The sequence below is a fragment of the Amyelois transitella genome, chromosome Z (assembly GCF_032362555.1).
Source record: "Amyelois transitella isolate CPQ chromosome Z, ilAmyTran1.1, whole genome shotgun sequence".
Lineage (NCBI taxonomy): Eukaryota > Metazoa > Arthropoda > Insecta > Lepidoptera > Pyralidae > Amyelois > Amyelois transitella.
The window spans coordinates 738,117-758,192 of record NC_083535.1 but is presented as its reverse complement, the minus strand read 5'-3'; the positions used below and the strand labels follow the sequence as shown (position 1 = coordinate 758,192).

The window sequence follows — 20,076 nt, the reverse complement described above, 5'->3', positions numbered from 1 at the left end:
GACCTGTGTTACGAGATACTAACTCAACAATATTACATTTTATAATAAATACGAGTACTTATATAGATAAACATCCAAGCCAATCAGAAAATGTTCTTTTCTCATCATTCCCTGACCTGGATTCGAACCCGGGACCTCCGGTGTCACAGACAAGCGTACTACCGCTGCGCCACATAAGCCGTATATATTATATATTTTAATTTCTTTGTACATATGCGTAGGTTAGTTGTGTTAGCAGCCATGTTGAATCTTGTTTCATAGAATGTGTACGTGTAGGGGCTTACGAAGTCAGACGGCGGAAGCATGCAAAAATATTTTATCCAAAAGAAGATAGATATAGATGAGTTTTTAGTATTAATCTTCTTTAGCCCCGTTGGTACATGACGTATTCGCATTTTTTGGTTACATAATATGTAGATATATATGTAATACATATATATCTAGGTAATTAACAATAATAACAAAGGTGAATGTGCAATGTGTATGTATGTACCACGAACAATGACGGACAGTGAGCAGTCAGCATAATGATTATGCTGCCAGAACTAAGAAGTGCCGTGTGGTTCCCGGCACCAATACAAAAAAGAATAGGACCACTCCATCTCTTTCCCATGGCTGTCGTAAGAGGCGACTAAGAGATAGGCTTACAAGATTCTTTTTGAGGCGATGGGCTAGCAACCTGTCATTATTTGAATCTCAATTCTATCATTTAGCCAAATAGCTGAACGTGGCCATTCGGTCTTTTCAAGACTGTTGGCTCTGTCTACCCTGCAAGGGATATAGAAGTGACCATATGAATGTATGTATCTACATACTAAGAAGTAAGAAGTACATTAGTTGCAATTCTGAAAGTATATCTTTACTGTGACGTCGTTACCAAATCGTTTTATATTGTCGAGTGCCATTTTTCAATAGACGGCTATTAGTTTTTGAACTTAAATTTTATGTTTCAGTGTTTTTCCTTGTGTCATGCGGCAACTGTAATGGTGCCGGGAACTTGGGATTATTCTTTAAGCGATGGGCTAGCAACCTGTCACTATTTGAATCTCAATTCTATCATTAAGCCAAATAGCTGAACGTGGCCTATCAGTCTTTTCAAGACTGTTGGCTCTGTCTAGTGTGTGTGCGTCAATGTGGAATGCGTCATTGAATCACCTGTAAAATTCTGTTGGACACTCACTTGAGTTTTGGTTTCCCGGTCAAAGATTTGACGAAGGGATTAGGGTCCATCATATACAGCGACAGCTTGTCATCAGAATTCTGACCGATAATGATCGGCATGAACTGGAAATGGAAGTTTTCAAATTATACAGGGCGAGGAAAAAATATAAATAAAAAGGACAAATACAGGACAAATTACACATATTGAGTTAGCCTCCAAGTGAGTTCGAGACTTGTATTACGAGATACTAACCCAACGATACTATATTTCATAATAAATACTTATATAGATAAACATCCAAGACCCAGGCCAATCAGAAAAAGTTCTTTCCTCATCATGCCCTGGCCGGGATTCGAACCCGGGACCTCCGGTGTCACAGACAAGCGTACTTTAGAATTAGAAATTAGATGTAAGGTTTCCGGCACCGATAAAAAGAAGAATAAGCTCACTCCATCTCTTTCCCATGAATGTAGTAAAAGGCGACTAAGGGATAGGCTTATAAACTTGGGATTCTTCTTTTACGCGACGGGCTAGCAACCTGTTCACTATTTAAATCTCAATTCCATCATTAAACCAAACAGCTGAACGTGGCCTATCAGTTTTTCAAGACTGCTAGCTCTGTCTACCCCGCAAGGGATATAGACGTGATTATATATATGTTTGGATGTAAAAAAGAAATAAAATTACAGAGTAAATAAATATAAATAAAAATACTATGTACCGCCATACATCAAACGCATAATGTTACACACTTCATGATAACAAAATTTTTACATCCTAACGTTTATTCATGTAGTGTTCTTTAAGAGAGGAGTCCCAATACCCACTGTTGTCACCATCTTGGTGTTAATAAGTCTAGTAATAACATGAAACGATGCCCATTTTTCCTACGAAGAGATACCTGAACCCATATTTAAGGATCATGGTTAAAAATTCATTGGCCCCATTGCAGAGGTTATAAAAAAATATATATAATAATCCCCACGCAAGCCTCTCAAAAATCCGGGGTGTATAGGCCCTTGAAATCCAAGAGGAGAAACATTATAATAAAAGAAAAAAAAAAGGTTACCCAGAGGACGGTGCAACCCATCTTAATTATGAACATACATACATACATATGGTCACGTCTATATCCCTTGCGGGGTAGACAGAGCCAACAGTCTTGAAAAGACTGAATGGCCACGTTCAGCTATTTGGCTTAATGATAGAACTGAGATTCAAATAGTGACAGGTTGCTAGCCCATCGCCTAAAAGAGGAATCCTAAGTTTATAAGCCTATCCCTTAGTCGCCTTTTACGACATCCATGGGAAAGAGATGGAGTGGTCCTATTCTTTTTTGTAATGGTGCCGGGAACCACACGGCCTTAATTATGAATCGGAAAATTATATATTAAACATGATATTATGAATGTGGATGAAGCAAAGGAAATATGCAGAGATCGTGGCAAGTGGAAAGAGGTAGTCTCTGCCTACCCCTCCGGGAAAGAGGCGTGATTTTATGATGATGATGATGATATATTAAACAAACCATTCCCGCCACGGTCCTGACGTCATCCATAACCCTCTCCCTTCTCATGATTCTGCCGGCGCAATCAACTGGACATCTAGCCATGATCGTGAGGAGTTGATGAGGCAGAGGAGTCATCAGCGTTGTGCCGTGGGGCTCCACGGAGGCCAGGCCTTCGCCCCTGACGTCGATGTCCACGTAGCAAGGCAGCGTGTTGAGGAACACGAGGCCGGTCTGATCCGGCCCAGGCACTTGTAGGGTTGAACGCTTTGGAAGGAAATTAATGCTGTATTAGGTCACTGACTGATTGACTGACTAATATATATATATTATTTTATTATTTACCAGCTGTGCCCACGATCTTGATCAAATTAAGGACGTCCTGGTAAAGGGTAAGGTCAAAAGTACCCGAAACCGCCGAGCTTCCATGAAGAGAGTTATGAATGTGGATGAAGCGAAGGAAATATGCAGAGATCGTGGCAAGTGGAAAGAGGTAGTCTCTGCCTACCCCTCCGGGAAAGAGGCGTGATTTTATGTATGTATGTATGTGCCCACGACTTCGTCCGCGTGGAATAGTCATTTTGGGCATCATTGAAGCCCTCAAGGATGAATAATTTTCCCCTTTTTTCACATATTCCATTATTTCTTTGCTCCTTATGGTTGCAGCGTGATGTTATATAGCCTAAAGCCTTCCTCGATAAATGGTCTATACAACGCAAAAATATTTTTTCAATTCAAACCAGTAGTTCCTCAGATTAGCGCTTTCAAACCAACAAACAAACTCTTCAGTTTTATAATATTAGTATAGATTAATTTTCTTAGTCAACTTATGAGCTATTTCCTTAACTGGTAAGATTCATACGTCATTACACTTACCATTTAATCAAGACTCATTGGTTGAATATCATCATAACTCCAATAACCCAAACTACTGGGGCTGATGATTTGACATGGAGTTTCCCTATGTGGTGGACCACATAACAACAAAAACGTTTTCAATGTATTTTCACTTTGATATCAAACATCTTAAAGATAAGAGCGGAAATAGATTGTAATAAATTAATTAAATTACAGTTACTAGCAGAGACCATGTTCCCATTTTATACATTTACTAGCGACCCGCCCCGGCTTCGCACGGGTGCAAAATTCAGAAAAAATTATACATAAAAACCTTCCTCTTGAATCACTCTACCTGTTACAAAAAACTGCATCAAAATCCGTTGCGCAATTTTAAACATTTAAGCATACAGACAAACAGACTAAAATAGCGACTTTGTTTTATACTATGTAGTGATATTCTTTAAGTTTTTAATTTTTTACGGTACCTATGTGTGTACTTAAGCATTTGCTTCGTTTTTTTAACTAGTGTAGTCGGCGTTCTAGAATTTTCTTTTAAACTATTTTTATCAGTGAATACTTGTAATCGGCTCTTAAATGTATATTTTAAAATCTAATGATTGTAAAACTTGCTGTAGGGCATCCAAATATACTCGTATCTATATACATATAATAAAACAGTAAAAATATTTTGTCTGTACATTTAGTATTTTTGACTGAAATGAATAGAGGGACACATAGAATGAATAATAGAAAGCAAATTTTTTTTTTTTTATTTCTTGTCTCTCTGTCTGTATGAATGATCACGCTTATCTCCGAAAGTACTGAACCGATTTACTTAAAACTTTCACCAATTGCTTTGTTTTAACTCAGAAAAACATTTAAAGTTTGCTTCATCAAAATCGGTTGACTAAAAAAAAGTTATCGTCATTTGAATGAACTCAAGGCATGAGTTTGCCTGCAAATAAATGACGAAATTTAAAATTCCAAGTCATTTATCATTGTACGACAGCATTATACCTATAACATATAAATGAAAATCTGTTTGATAATATAATTGAACAGCTAGTAGGTATATAAAGTAAAATAAAAACAAAATTTTGTGATGCATCTCGCACGCGGCGTTTCCCACAATTCCGGGTAAATTTGCACGTACCAGGCAACCCGATGTTGGTCCTCTGTGTAGCAATGTAAACTTAGAACTCAGCCGTTGCTCGAGCTCACAAATTTCAGATTGCTTTATAAATTTAATATAATACTGCACATGTAAACTGAATAATGCTCTAGTTGAGAATATTAGGATACGTAGGTAAGTATGTTTAAACATATGTATGTAATCACGTCTCGTTCCCAGAAAATTATCTAACATGAATATTAACTATGATGAACTGAAAATGAATATACCTACATTGACTATGACGAAATATTCGTACCTATTGACATAATTAGTTCTACATTCATTCATGTTTTTTAATGTAGACAATGAGCATTTGTTCACGATTTAGATTTAAGAGATCTAAATATATTTGTAAATTGACGTCCGATGAAAATGCTGCAGTGTAGTTTGTTCCGCCGCTTCTTCTACACATGCGCTTTGGAAGCGGTAGTAGTTATAATTAGATTTAAGTGATGTGACGTCAATAAGTGATACCTTATATCCAATTTTGAACATAAATCTATTCTATTCTATTCTTACTGCTTACCTAAGATATACTATTACAGTATATCTATAAATTATTAAATGAAATAATGAAACTGCCAACAAGGGAGCGAGAACCAGGCAGGCCGGCCTCCACCTGGGTGACGACGATCAAAAAGATCTGAAGAAAGCTGCCCGCTTGACCACAAAATGGCTAAAGACCGTCCGGTGTTGATAGGAAGGTAAATGTGGCAAGGTTCAGAGGAAGATGAAATTATCAAATAAATAGATACGATAAGTCCGCCTTTGCTCGACATATTTATAACTAGCTGTGCCCGCGACTTCGTCCGCGTGGAATAGTTGTTTTGGGCATCATTAAGCTCTCAAGGATGAATAATTTTTCACGTTTTTTTTTCACATTTTCCATTATTTCTTTGTTCCTTATAGTTGCAACGCGATGTTATATAGCCTAAAGCTCTCCTCGATAAATGGTCTATTAAAGATTTTTTCAATTCGAACCAGTAGTTAGTAGTTTAGCGCGTTCAAACAAACAAAAAAATAGCGATTTTACGAACTAAGAAGTGAATCAACCCAAATTTCTCACTGGAATGAGTAAAGCATTACCACACGAGCGATATCCTGACTAAAAACTAGTATCGAAATTACAAGCTAGTCTATCACTACATAGTATAAAACAAAGTCGCTATTTTAGTCTGTTTGTCTGTGTGCTTAAATCTTTAAAATTACGCAACGGATTTTGATGCGGTTTTTTGTAACAGGTAGAGCGATTCAAGAGGAAGGTTTTTATGTATAATAACAAAATTTTGCACGTGCGAAGCCGGGGCGGGTCGCTAGTTAAATTATAAAAAAAAAACAAATAATCATCATCACCTCAATTCCAATTTGGAGGATTCCCGCGGACACGAACGCCAGGGCTGCCAACATGCCGCCGGCGAACATCTTGTGCAGCGGCGGCATGTCCGGGATGAGGGGCCAGGCTCCCCCCGGGCACACGGGTATCATCACCAGCACCATGGCGGGGCTCATCACTTGGAGCTGATCCGGCATCAGGTTGATGCCCAACACATCGCTGCGGAGCCGTGAAGCTTGGAATGTCCAGCGGGAACCCTGTGAGAAACAAATTTATTGGGCAGGGATTTCATAAACATACATACATACATACATATAAGTCTATATCCCTTGCGGGGTAGACAGAGCCTACAGTCTTGTTAAGACTGATAGGCCACGTTCAGCTATTTGGCTTTAAGATAGGATTGAGATTCAAATAGTGACAGGTTGCTAGCCCATCGCCTAAAAAAAGAATCCCAAGTTTATAAGCCTAGTCCTTAGTCGGCTTTTACGACATCCATGGGAAAGAGATGGAGTGGTCTTTTTTGTATTGGTGCCGGGAACCACACGGCACGGATTTCAAAAAATGCGGTCGAATCAGCGCTCCAATAAATTCACAATTTTTTTTTTAAATACGAACCGCCAAGACAAATAATATGAAAGGAAGGAAGTACCTATGCAGAGATCGTGGCCAGTGGAAAGAGATAGTCTCTGCCTACCCCTCCGGGAAAGAGGCGTGATTTTATGTATAATAGTATGTATATAAGACTAATTATTTTCCATGTCACTGGCCCTGTAACCCATTATCTATTTATTATCAGACCTTTATTGAACGGCATTATTAAAGCTCATAATACGTTCCACCTAAGACCTCTACTTGTTCGCATTCAAGCAGATTACAGCACTAATAAGGATAATGAGAAACTCTTATCAAAATATTGCATTGTCATCGGTCCTTGATACGTGTGCAAAGTTCCAAGTTGATCAGACGTTTAGAAACCAGTGAAAATTAAGCTCAAAGATTCCGTTACATACATACATACAACCCAAGCTAATAAAAGCGTAGTAAAAAAAGAACTGAAATAAAATAAATTAAAACCCCACCTGCTGATCAAAAAGGGACCAAAAAATCGGCACAGGCAAATACATGTAGAGTATTGAGAACACGACCTTCATGTCAGATATCAGCTTCTCTCCATACTTCTCAGCGCTGAGGTCGAGCCAATGTTGGAGCGGAGGAGAGTCCGGGACTGGGTTATAGCGGAGACGTTTTACGAAGGCGTACTGAAATGTGGTTAAAAAAATTTATTTCACAAAGAAATTTACATTTCACTTACTTTAGAAAACATTTAAAATAAATATGTAGGTATCTACATTTGTCAAAAATTCGGTCCGAAGGTTGTAAAAAGGGTATACAGACAGACTTTCGCATATATTATTTTGGACGCTCTTTGGGAAAAGGGGCGTCTAAGGTTGGCTCTGTCGTCCCCGTAAAGGATAAAGACATGATTGTATGTATGAATGTCGTAAAAAACTAAGGAATAGGCTTATAAACTTGGGATTCTTCTTTTAGGCAATGGACTAGTCCTGCCCTGTCATTATTTGAAACTCAATTCTATCATTGAGCCAAACAGCTGAACGCGGCCTATCATTATTTTCAAGACTGTTGGCTCTGTCTACCCCGCAAGGGATATAGACGTGATTATATGTAATGTATTGCGTATATATGTATGTTTGCACAATAACTCACCCAAGCACAGCTTATAAACTGAAAAGTGATGTTATCTCTCGGCTTCTTTATTCTGTACCACGGCTTCCCCAGCACGAAAATAACTGAAAGTTAGTGTTCGTTTACAAAATTAAAATGTCAATAATATTTCCCTAACAGCGGCGTGTAGATTTTCATAGAGTTTTCATCAATTACTATAATTCGTCACGCAAAATACGGCAGACGTTGAATTGCTTAGCAAAACTGCAGCACGCTCTCAAGACTCTATTAGTCTGTTTTCTTTGTACCTTAGAATAGAAAGAGGTTATGAAGTAGTAAAATGACAGTCTGTGCAGATTGTAAAAGTCGACCAAAGGATAGGCTTGTTGCGTTTCTTCTTTTAGGCGATGGACTAGCAACCAGTGACTGTCTCAATCTCACAATAACGTGGCTTTTCAGTCTTTTTAAGGTTCGTCTGTGCCGGAAGATAAAGACGTATTACATGTATATATTCATATAGTCAGGTCTATATCCCTTGCGGGGTAGACAGAGCCAACAGTCTTGGAAAAGTTTGATAGGCCACATTTTTGGTTGAACAACTGGAACGTTCACATTTTTGGCTTGATGATAGAATTGAGATTCAAATAGTGACAGGTTGCAAGCCCATCGCTTAAAATAATCCCAAGTTTATAAGCCTATCCCTTAATCACCTTTTACGACACCCATAGGAACGAGATGAAGTGGCCCTATTATTTTTTTTATTGGTGCCGGGAACCACACGGTATTGTATGTACCTACCTATCTATTATACAAAATTTGTTACTTAAAAATCTGTTTTTTCTCTTTTCGATTTTGTTTGAGTGGATTTTCGCAAAAACGAGTGTTTTCAATATATATTTACCACAACTTTTTAATGACCGTTAAGTGTTTTATAAAATACACAACCGCAAAATGTGAATGCGAAAATCAGGTTTTCAGCTTGTTTTAAACTAGACTTGTGAGGCTAACAGCTAGCCTAGATTTTCTAGGCCAATCCGACTATATTTTAGGATTAACTACAATGTTTCCCACAGGATTATGACTTCAAATGAACGCGTGGAATGAACAGTTATTACGGCTTAGATTTAAAACGTTATTTGGGAATATGGTAGCGAATTTTAATCATAAGTTATTCAAATCCGATTACAGGAATAAATGTAGTAAATCGTAAAAGAAAGTAGGTACATATAACATACATTTTTACATAGGTACATACATATAATCACGTCTATATCCCTTGCGGGGTAGACAGAGTCAACAGTCTTGAAAAGACTGATAGGCCACGTTCAGCTGTTTACATTTTTACGATGGAGTTATAATCTGACCATAAATAAACAGTCTGGTCAGTCAGTCAAAAAACTAATGTTAGTTGTATTGCCCGTCTGTGCCGTGTGGTTCCCAGCATTAAAAAATAGGACCACTCCATCTCTTTCTCGTTATCACTATTTCATTTACTCACTTATAGAAACCAGCACCAAAACAGAAGTAAATCCAAAACCCAGAGCGTAACAAGCGTCGTCGCCGAAACACATGACACTCCTGCGCAGCGCTGGCGTAACGATCATCCCCATGAAACCGCCGAGGTTCACCATGCAGTAGAAAGTGGAGAAGAACCGCTGCAACTGCTGGTTCTCCTCGGGGAGACGGAACTGTGGGGGAGAAGACTTGTGGTCTGAGTGGAGGAAATAAATCTTAATACCTACTTTGTGTCTAAATGTTAGCCAGTTTGAGAGAGAATCACACTATATTGTATTGAAATCATTAGTTTTACATTCATTCATGTTCTTTAATGTAGACAATGTGCATTCGTCCACGATATAGATTTAACAGATCTATATTTGTAAATTGTCGTCCGGTGAAAATGCTGCAGTATAGTTTGTTCCGCCGCTTCTTCTACACATGCGCTTTGGAAGCGGTAGTAGTTATAATTAGATTTAAGTGATAGTGACTTCAATAAATTATACGTTTATTTATGATTGATTTTATTGTTTGAACGCGCTGATCTCAAGAACTACTGGTTCGAATTTAAAAAAATCTTTTTGCGTTGAATAGACCATTAATCGAGGAAAGCTTTAGGCTATATAACATCACGCTGCAACTATAAAAAGCACAGAAACAATGGAAAATATGAAGGGAAAATTATTTATCACTGAGGGCTTCAGTGATGCCCAAAATAACTATTCCACGCGGAAGAAGTCACGAGCACAGCTAATAACGTAAAAATTGAAGTGACGGAAAGAATCCCAGAGAAGTGCGTGCGCATTACCCCAATGTGAGGTAGCTCCTACTGAGATATGAGTGGAACATACATATATATAATTAGTGCCCAATTAGCTTAGAATGTGCCCGAAATAAATCAAAAGTGCGTATTGTACATACATACATATGGGTCCCGTCTATATCCCTTGTGGGATAGACAGAGCCAACGGTCTTGAAAAGACTGATAGGCCACGCTCAGCTATTTGGCTTAATGATAGAATTGAAATTCAAATAGTGACAGGTTGCTAGCCTATCGCCTAAAAAGAATCCCCAATTTATAAGCCTATCCCTTAGTCGCCTTTTACATCTATAGGAAGGAGATGGAATGGACCTATTCTTTTTTGTATTGGTGCCGGGAATTTTCATAAAGCAAATACTTAGTACTGTTACCCCAAAATATAGTATTCAAAAGTGTAGAGGCGGCAACCCTTCACAGAAGAACGTTTCAACTTTATCAACTGATGGTGCCATCTAACGGCGATCGGTCGAACTAAATAGACTTAAAATGAAAGGCTTGACAAGTTGAAGGGTTTTTCCCCCCGAAAAATCGTGTCCCAGAACCCCATGAATACCCTTGTTTGCAATCTAATATATTTAAACGAGCAATTCTTGTATATACATATATAATCAGGATATCGGAAACGGCTCCAACGATTTTCATGAAAGTTACAGATTAAGGGCTTTTCGGCTCAAGGAATCGGTTTATCAAGGTCCTAGGTTCGAGAAAGGCTCGGTTCCCAAGATATATAAACATTTTAAAAATTTAAGAAACTATATCAGCGCCATCTCTGGTAGACCGAGCAAAGCTCGGTCAACCGGGTACTGCTATATAATAAAAGATGCCGTGTAGGTAGAAAAGGTCATCTCACTCCATCTCTTCCCCATGGCGTCGGCAAATAATGTTAAGAAATTTTTGGGATTTTAGCTCTTGGCAATGGGCTGGAGACCTGTCACTATCTGAATGATAGTTCCATCAATAAGCCTACGGCTGAACGTAGCCTGTAAGTAGGTGTACGATACCGAAGAAAATGCTGCAGTGCAGTTTGTTACCGCTTCTTCTGCACTGACGCCTTGGAAGCGGCAGTAAACTTAGTTTTTAGTAATTTATTTGACGTCAACCCATTGGTTATAGGACCGCTCCATCTCTCTCCCATGGATGTCGCAAAAGGCGACTAAGGGAAACTTGAGATTCTTCTTTTAGGCGATGGGCTAGCAACCCGTCACTATTTGAATCTCAATTCTGTCATTAAGCCAAACAGCTGAACGTGTCCTATCAGTCTTTTCTAGACTGTTGGCTCTGTCTACCCCGTAAAGGATAAAGACGTGATCATAATGTATATGTACAATCAGATACCTGGTCTCCTCCGAAGGCAGCCACACAAGGTTTGACACCTCCTGTACCAGTGGCTATAAGAGCCAGGCCTATCATTGAAGTTGTTCTGCAATGGCATACAAATATTTATGCTTTTCCCAGAGCATTTAAGTAACCTTTGTTTTTCCTGAAAGTTTTGTGTCTGTGCCACAGTTCATCAAAATCGGTCTAGTTGTTTTTAAGTTTTTTCCGTACAAAACAAAAAACAGTGAAACGGCATTTTGATGGAGATAAGTGATAATTCACATGTACTGAAAATATGGATAGTCTCCTGAGACTATATCTGAAACCTCTTTGTACAGATTTTTTTCACTTGAGAATTGGTAACTTACACAAAAAAGTAACATTGGGTATTAAATGTCTACAATATCTTCTTCCTCCTTCTGACTTCAGTCCCGGTTGCATCCTCACCACTCTGGAGAGGAGCCCGGGGTGTGCCTTTGACTATGGATCCTGGACTAAGGTAAGTCAGGCTTTTAGAAGAACCTACTCCCATCTGACCTTAAGATTTCCGTACTGGATCGATCATGGTTACACATCTAGTCGCCTGAAAGAGCAGAGGCTTCCTCACGATGTTTCCCTCACCGTAAGAGCATCGGTTTGTATTCAACCAAATATACTACATAACTCCGAAAATAGTCATTGGTACGTGGCCGACGCGGGATTCGAACCTTTGCCTTTTTCTGCACACGCATTTTAATCGGGCACATTGCCGAATCGACCACCGATCATGGTGAAAATGCGCACCCAGGGCCCAGGAAAATAATAGGGGAATAATAGGGGAAACGGTCTCTTTGGCGCAGCGGTAATACGCTTTTCTGTGACATCGGAGGTCCCGGGTTCGAATTCCGGTCAGGGTATGATGAGATAAGAACTTTCTCTGATTAGTCTGGGTTGTTAGATGTTTATCAAAGTATTTATTATAAAATATAGTATCGTTGAGTTAGTATCTCGTAACAGAAGTTCTGAACTTTCTTCGAGGCTAACTCAATCTGTGTAATTTGTCCCGTAATATATATACCTATATAAAAAAAAATTCACATACGTGGCGGGTAACATCAGAGGTGGCATACTAGAACAGCAAGTCAGCATAGTTCCGAATAAGTATATAATCGAGAAGTACAATATGACACTGCAAATTACACCAAAGGTATACATAGTATGGATTAACAGTATACTTAAATATATAATCCGCTCCAAATTTGGTCTTCAACTCCTATCATGCTTCCTACTCATATGAGGAGTCACAAATTTTATTGGCATAATTTGTAAACTGCATAACGTATTTCGGCTTAACCATCGTTTTGCATATGGATAATACGCTTAAAAACCTTTAAAAATTCACAAAATATGCCAAAAGTTTATGAGTCCGATATGTACCTTCTCTTGGGTGACTTTTTGACAAGTTCCCTTATCCTATGACTGGGGTCACACCTCAGAAAAACAGCCTTTACTATTGTTCTGTTACACGTTTCAAGATGGAACGGAACACACGCAACAATTCCACAACAAACATTCTTTCATTCTTAATTCTTCTGATGGAAGTCACTTTACCGTCAGCTCAAGAGATGGTAAAAATAGAGCAATGACTATTCAGGCTTTCAAACACAACAGCTATCGATGGATCATTCATATAATTCAATCCTGGAGTAACCGAAGACTAACCTTCGGCGCAGCCCAGGCCTTTCTCATGGTAGGTGAGGATGATGACTCCCATTCCCCGGTTTCATGACCCGAGGTGCTAAATCTCATTTGATGTTAAATAGAAGTGAATAGACTCAAATTTGGCGAAGACTATTTAAACATGTAATTCTAAAGCTATAGTTTTTCAGTCTGGCGAGAAATGACTGCCTTCCATTCGCTTTTAATCATTGTCTCTCTGATAAAACCAACTTCGTTATTTTCAAACGTCTGTAAGACTTAAACCAACTGTTATAATCATCATTTCTCGTCACATTGAAAAACATCATCTTAGGTGATTTGAGAAGATGATGCGGTATATAAATTTTCAGGTAATTCATCATACGAAAATACACACTCTTAACACAAATATGAACCTAATAATTATGTAAATGATTTTAACGTTTGTTTTCAATGATAAATCACATTTAACAGAACCTTCTCATGTAATATGTAGCATTTCATACCTCAACGATTTAAAAGACATTTTACAATTGAGCGATCACTTGTCGATGACCGCTGACTGAAACGTTCACACTTCCTTTTATACGATTTAGATGGAACACTCCCGAAGCCTGCAGGAGAACTTCGAAACATACCTATATTCCAAGATTTTTCAAATCATTTCAACTTTCACATACACAATCTTTTCTGTAAACTTTACCTACTAAAGAGTATAGTTACTTCCCAAAACCCAAAAACAGTGTTTAAGTTACTTGTTTAAAAAAGACCCCGGAATACCTACCGCAAGCATCTTCTCAGTCAAGACGATCAGTAAACTACACAATGTATCCTTATTATACCATAGAGATCATAACACTTGTATTAGGGGTGCACATTATGTAAAAAAATTTGGCAGGTATAAAAACGAATTATGCAACACATGAAAACACATGTTGCATGTCAAAATGCTACAAAAAATTTAACAATATAAAAAAAGGATATCAAAACAATTTTTGAGATTGACAACTCAAAGATACCCAAGTTCGCAATTAATACAGACATATGATATTCTAATTACTATAGCAATACGTACTTACTTACTATACTATTAGAAAGAATGAATATAAAAATAATCATAATGCGTCGAAATCTGCAATTGTAACTAATGAAAATTAATCACAAATCAAGCGAGACTTTAATTAAGTAGCTTATGTGTAACATCTGACATCTCATTGACATAAAAAGATTTTTAACTTTGCCAATAAATCATCATCAGAGCTACATAAGAATCTTTTATTGAGCAGTTGGTTGAACATACAGGTCACGATGGTAGGCGCACCATAGTCTAATAAATACACTGTCATTTTCAATCTGAAGCCCCACACGTTTCCGCTTTGACGTATTGAAGTCAGGAGTCTATACAGACTACCGTATCGTCTAAGCTAGGTCATGTCTAGAGGGAATCTGTGGGGTGTGTGGAACTCTTCCATAATCAGTCTCGTCATTCCTGTTTTTCCCAATCCCTTTCAGTCTTTTATGTCAAACTAGAGGACCGATGTTACACATTAAAAAATTATAAATACTTGTATCTCCCTATGAAGTTATCAGCCAAAACAGCTCCAACCAGCGGCATGGTGTAGCACATCATTATAAATATGTGGTACACTACGGTCGCCGCATTCTCGTGCAGACACAACACATTTCTCAGGTACAAAGACAGTATTGCTGCGTACACACAAATCTTTTAATATTCAAAGCTAGAAGTTAACGCCTAATGACGGTTTTCTTTTTTCAAATTGTATCACACCAGATGGCAGTACTTAAGCTTAAGATCCGATGCTGTGCTGTGATTGGTCGATGATTTCACAGTTCGCGTTTTTTTTTTTAATGTGACAAGGCCTTAAGTTTAAATAGAGAAATCTGGTGGTAAAGATAGGCGTTTTAAAGTACTGTCGACAACACGAATGCATCAGATTTGTCAGCCGTCGACTGTACAGTCAAGACGCCTGACATTTCTATGCTTTTGGTTTGTGTAAAGAGGGTTTGTGTAATGTCTCTCTACCGATGACTGTACACACATGATATATATGATTTAATACAGATTTGGGCTTACGTAGCAATAGCTATGAACTTCTTTTAGATGGACGGCAACTCAACAGTTTCCAACTTAGACTTCCCTAGGTTTAACCCCTAATTACCCTTTAAACCCTTGAATTTTATTCTCAGTCTTTTATCACCCATAGGCCTAACTTTCGATCTTAAAAGATCTTATTTAATCATTCTTTTAATTCATTTCCCCTACATTACATATCAGTCCATTTTCTTAGTATTTTATTTGTATAGTTTGTTTAAATAATAAATAGAAAAATACTTTATGTATTTCACCTAAAGTATAAAAAAGACTTTTGATTAGATCAATTATAATAATAAAATCGAGAGTAATAGACTAAGATTAGAGACACACAGTATATGTAGATGTCTTATACAACTAAGTGTGATAATTGTTGGATATAATCCAATATATGTATTAAACCTAACTTAACCTATATACAGCTTTATTTTAATTCTTTACCACTCTATTCTGGCCCTTATCAAAGCGTAATTTCTGAACTTTTCCCCTTTTTTAACAGGCTTCAAAAAAAGGAGGTTCTCAATTTGACCTGCACGTTGTCCCTCGTGTTCCGCTGAACCGATTTTCATGATAAGCTGTTATTAGTGGAAACTTCCCTGGGCTATGCCTTACCTTGGTAATGAATAAAAATAATTCCGTATATAGGAACGATTGCATAAGGTACAAATATTTATAGACCATTTGACCGAAAAATCTTGTTCTCATTATGGTTCTTAATAATTACTGTTGGTATCTTCTGTACTTCGTACCTAAGCCATGTCATGTATCTTCTGTCGTGATATAGGATTACAAATATTTGTACCCTATCCAATAAACACGAGTGATTATAATTCTTACTGTTAATCATTGATGTGTGACTATATTGATATCGTATACTCTAATTATATTTAAATGTAAAAAATAATAGAGATCAGAATAAAAAAATAATTAAAAAACTTACTTCGTAAACCGCAAAACGAGAACCTTTCGCAAAACTCCATGGCAATAATACAAAATATTGCCATAGAATTAGAACGTAACATATTTGATGTCTTAATTAAATAACAACAAAAAAAGAAAAAAACACTAAATAAATCTGAGCGTGAAAATAAAACAACCCGTTTGACAAATCAAATTTGTAAATAACATCTTTTTTTTTTTGTCGTCAATGTGTCTTCGATGTTCAAATCATACGGATGAAATAATACCCTTCGAATAGCACAGAACAAAGGACCGGCTTCTTTGAAGAGTAGACCCGCTACACGCGTGTTGCGCTCTGCACTACATGGGAGTTCCACTCCCGTGGGTTTAATTACAGAATATCACCAAAAATATTGCACCCATATTTTTTAACCACCGCCATCTTGGAAATCATACATTCATACTTTGCAACATTGAAGTCATATTACACACTCTTAAACATATTTTCGATAATTTGTCAGCTGTCATTAGGATTGCGCTTAGGACTAACTGTCGACCCTGCAGGAGATAATATTCCTGATTCACCTCTTTTCATCCATTCTGATAAACTTCATTGGTCACACTTGAAAACTTAAGATTTAACAAATCAATGTTAAGTTTCTTTAACAGCAAATTGACGATATGATTCTGGTAAGATCTATTTACGCATAGGAATCAATCGCCCCCGCTAGTGCCTTTTTTACTCATAGATATAGAACCTCCGTCCCTGTTCACTCCACTGCATAAGGGTCTCTCCACACTGTCGTTAAGCAAAGTGCATGCCGCGAAGGCAATAGAAACACGCTCGGAAGACGTCCAGAGTGGGTGGACCCCAAAGAATATGCAAATTCTTTGTTCCACAATCTAAAGCTCGTCACCTAACACAATAGGTCGTTTATAGTCACGCCTCTTTCAGGGGGACGTAGATACTACATCATTCCACTATCCTTGCATTTCTCGCATCATCCACATTCATCAATCCCTGTTCCAATTCTTTTAATCCATTCCGATAGGCTTTGGTCACATCTAGAAGAGTTAACGCAAAAATTACATAACATTTAAAAAAATCAACAATTACTGATTCCGCTTATTCACGATATTCTTCTCCGCTTCTTTTCCAAAAATTGACGACACTGGGTACCCACAGATGTAGATTGCCTTCATTCACTTTCATCAATTTTGTTACGGATAGGGTAAATTCATCAGATCTCTCCCAGAACGTCCCCGATTTGATAAGGGCATGTTCGTTTACGTCTTCTCTTTCTAACGTTAGCATTTACACTAGCCGTCATTCACATTCATTCAACAACTCATAAACTGGTCCAACCGACAAAAATCTCCAAAAACGGTATAGAATTCTTTCCGTTCCATTCCAGTTAAAATAAAAAACAACGTAAAAATAAAATATATTTATTAAATTATTAAAATTTTATTATGCGTCTTGCAGTCTCACTTTCTGTTACTCCGATTGGTCTAAATGCGTCGATGCATCTTCCACCGACCTCTCACCAGATGACACTACCGGTCTGTAAATATAAATAATTAAATTTGTCAAAACATGATCATAAAGTAAAATAATAACACCAAAAAATACCTGTCAAAGATAAAAATATGAGCAAAGAAAAATCCTCAAATACCATATAGGAAACACAACTTAAGCAGAAAAATAAAAATAAAAACAACATAAAAAAAAACCAATACCCATAATAATGCCATGTTTACAAAGCGTACTTACCGTTATTGTGAATTTTAAAAGCGTAATACCAATGTGATAATGAAGTTATTCGGCAAATTAAGCGTATCTGATGATATTAGCCAGTATTAGTGCGGAGTGAAACGATCCAATCACAACTGTTTCTTTATGCACGCAACCTATCGACGCACATCACACGATAGCACTGGCCAATAAGAGCGCGTCCCTACAGAAGCTGATTTGAAATGAACCAATCACCGCCATTCCTAACAAGCCCATTAGTTTGCCAAAGTGAAACATTTTCTGCGATGCATATTTTAAAGTTAATCACTAAAACACACAAGAAAAACCAGCAACAAGTTAAATAAAGTTATCGAAAATATGTCCATAAAAATTAGTGATTAAAGTTAGCATGGGTACAATATTAATGCGCAATTTCTGGCCGGTTATAGAAAGTGCTGGATCACAAGAGTTCCAATCATACAATCGTTCATTCATTCACCATTCGTTTCAAGACAGTCCCGGCAAGTTGTCTTTCTACCATCAATCAAATCATTCATTTAATGTTTGTTCATCTCTTATCATCCCTCATCATCTCTTTCATCTCATTCACTAGGCATTCATTCACTTTCAGGAGAGGCCTGTGCAAGGTTATTTACGATCGACTGTCATATCTATCTCTTGTTAAACCCAATGTTAGATGGAAGACCTATAATCAGTGATCGTAAACAAACTCAGCAGACAAAGCAATCTCATTCAATCCTTCACTCATTCATCTCATTCACTCAATTCATTCACCATGCATTTAGTTCTGGGCAGTGCCATCAGGCAGGACGAAATCCCATCGGTCGTCTTCCTGGCTCTCAGCTTCCGTAGCACTGATGATAAGGCCGTATCGCATGAACTCTTGCATTGTGGCAAATACCTCCGCCATGGTTGCATCATCAGGGAACAACACACCTTCGTCGTCTGGCGGCGCTTGTGGAGCTCGCTGCGCTTGTTGAGTTCGCGGCGCTTGTGGTGCTCGCGGTGCTTGTGGAGCTGACTGCGCTTGTGGAGCTGGCTGCGGTTGTGGCGCTTGCTGCGCTTGTGGAGCTGGTGGCGCTTGTGGCGCTTGCTGCGCTTGTGAAGCTGACTGCGCTTGTGGAGCTGACTGCGCTTGTGGCGCTTGCTGCGCTTGTGGAGCTGACTGCGCCTGTGGCGCTTGCTGCGCTTGTGGAGCTGGTGGCGCTTGTGGAGCTGGCTGCGCTTGTGGCGCTTGCTGCGCTCGCGCAGCTGGTCTAGGCAGGGCCAACCCGTGATGCCTAGAAATAATAAATACTAGCTTTAACCCGCGATGATGAGAATACACGCGACATCGTTTGAGGATGATGACATAAGGTCATGATAGAACACGGATTGAACAACCACTAAAGTAAGTTTCCTTATACATAAATTAATAAAATGTTCGCCTCTTACCCGGAGGGTAGGCGGACACTACATCTTTCCACGACCCCTTAGGAATGTGGAATAGATGTTATTGCAAACTCACTCAACGTATTTATATACCTAGAAGAACAGATCCAAAAATGGAAAGGATGCTCTCTGGATACGTCAAGAACGTCGTACATAAAAATATAAATGTTCCCGATAAATCGGAATGGCATAATTTTAATTATAAGATCAGGGTCCTGGTCAATCCGGGATCTCAAACAAGCAAATTACCTTCCGCGTCATGAACATAATTGCATATTAATAAAAAAAAATTCATTTCAATGGCTATAACAGCCACATCAAAAAATATCATGTTTATGATGCCCTCACGCCAAAACCATAGCCCATAATGTACAAAACTATACTACTTCAGATGGACAAACAATTGCAGTACATAACCTAAAGTATAATAATTATTATAAAAAAATAAAAACATCAGACACTGACAAATTACCGCTATTCGACGCAAGCGCATGCTTTCGACAGTCTTATTCATATTTATTACACTTAATAAATTAAACCAATATGGCGGATTTGTTTTGGAAACATTAACGATCGAATGACATACTAATTCCCGCTAACTCCAAAGATACAAATGTTATGGGATACAAAACTAACTTATAATTTGGACAACACATTACACATCCAAAACCTGGGTTAATCTGAAATCTGATCGAACCACAAACATCGTCTCAAATGACGCTAAACTTTCACTGCGCTTTTTCAAGTAATAAACTGATCATAAAATCACCTAATGTCAATGATTTTAAAAGATTATCCGTAATTATTTGACTGTAAAAAGAAAGAAAAGAAAAGGTACACTTTCCAAGGTTTATTTCCAAACA

General features: G+C 38.0%; 1 protein-coding gene across 1 annotated transcript in view; it reads right to left on the bottom strand.

The window, feature by feature from the left end:
* Positions 1–20,076, bottom strand: part of LOC106130499 (uncharacterized) — a 46,068-nt gene that overhangs the window by 11,386 nt on the left and 14,606 nt on the right. The window contains exons 13-23 of the mRNA XM_060953724.1: positions 18,581–19,062; positions 16,067–16,219; positions 14,579–14,720; positions 12,418–12,504; positions 11,355–11,439; positions 9,201–9,390; positions 7,745–7,827; positions 7,099–7,278; positions 6,037–6,273; positions 2,691–2,936; positions 1,181–1,284 (exon numbers count right to left, since the gene is read on the bottom strand). Of these exons, the coding sequence (XP_060809707.1) occupies positions 1,181–1,284; positions 2,691–2,936; positions 6,037–6,273; positions 7,099–7,278; positions 7,745–7,827; positions 9,201–9,390; positions 11,355–11,439; positions 12,418–12,504; positions 14,579–14,720; positions 16,067–16,219; positions 18,581–19,062 (1,989 nt within the window). The remainder of the gene's footprint in view (positions 1–1,180; positions 1,285–2,690; positions 2,937–6,036; positions 6,274–7,098; positions 7,279–7,744; positions 7,828–9,200; positions 9,391–11,354; positions 11,440–12,417; positions 12,505–14,578; positions 14,721–16,066; positions 16,220–18,580; positions 19,063–20,076) is intronic.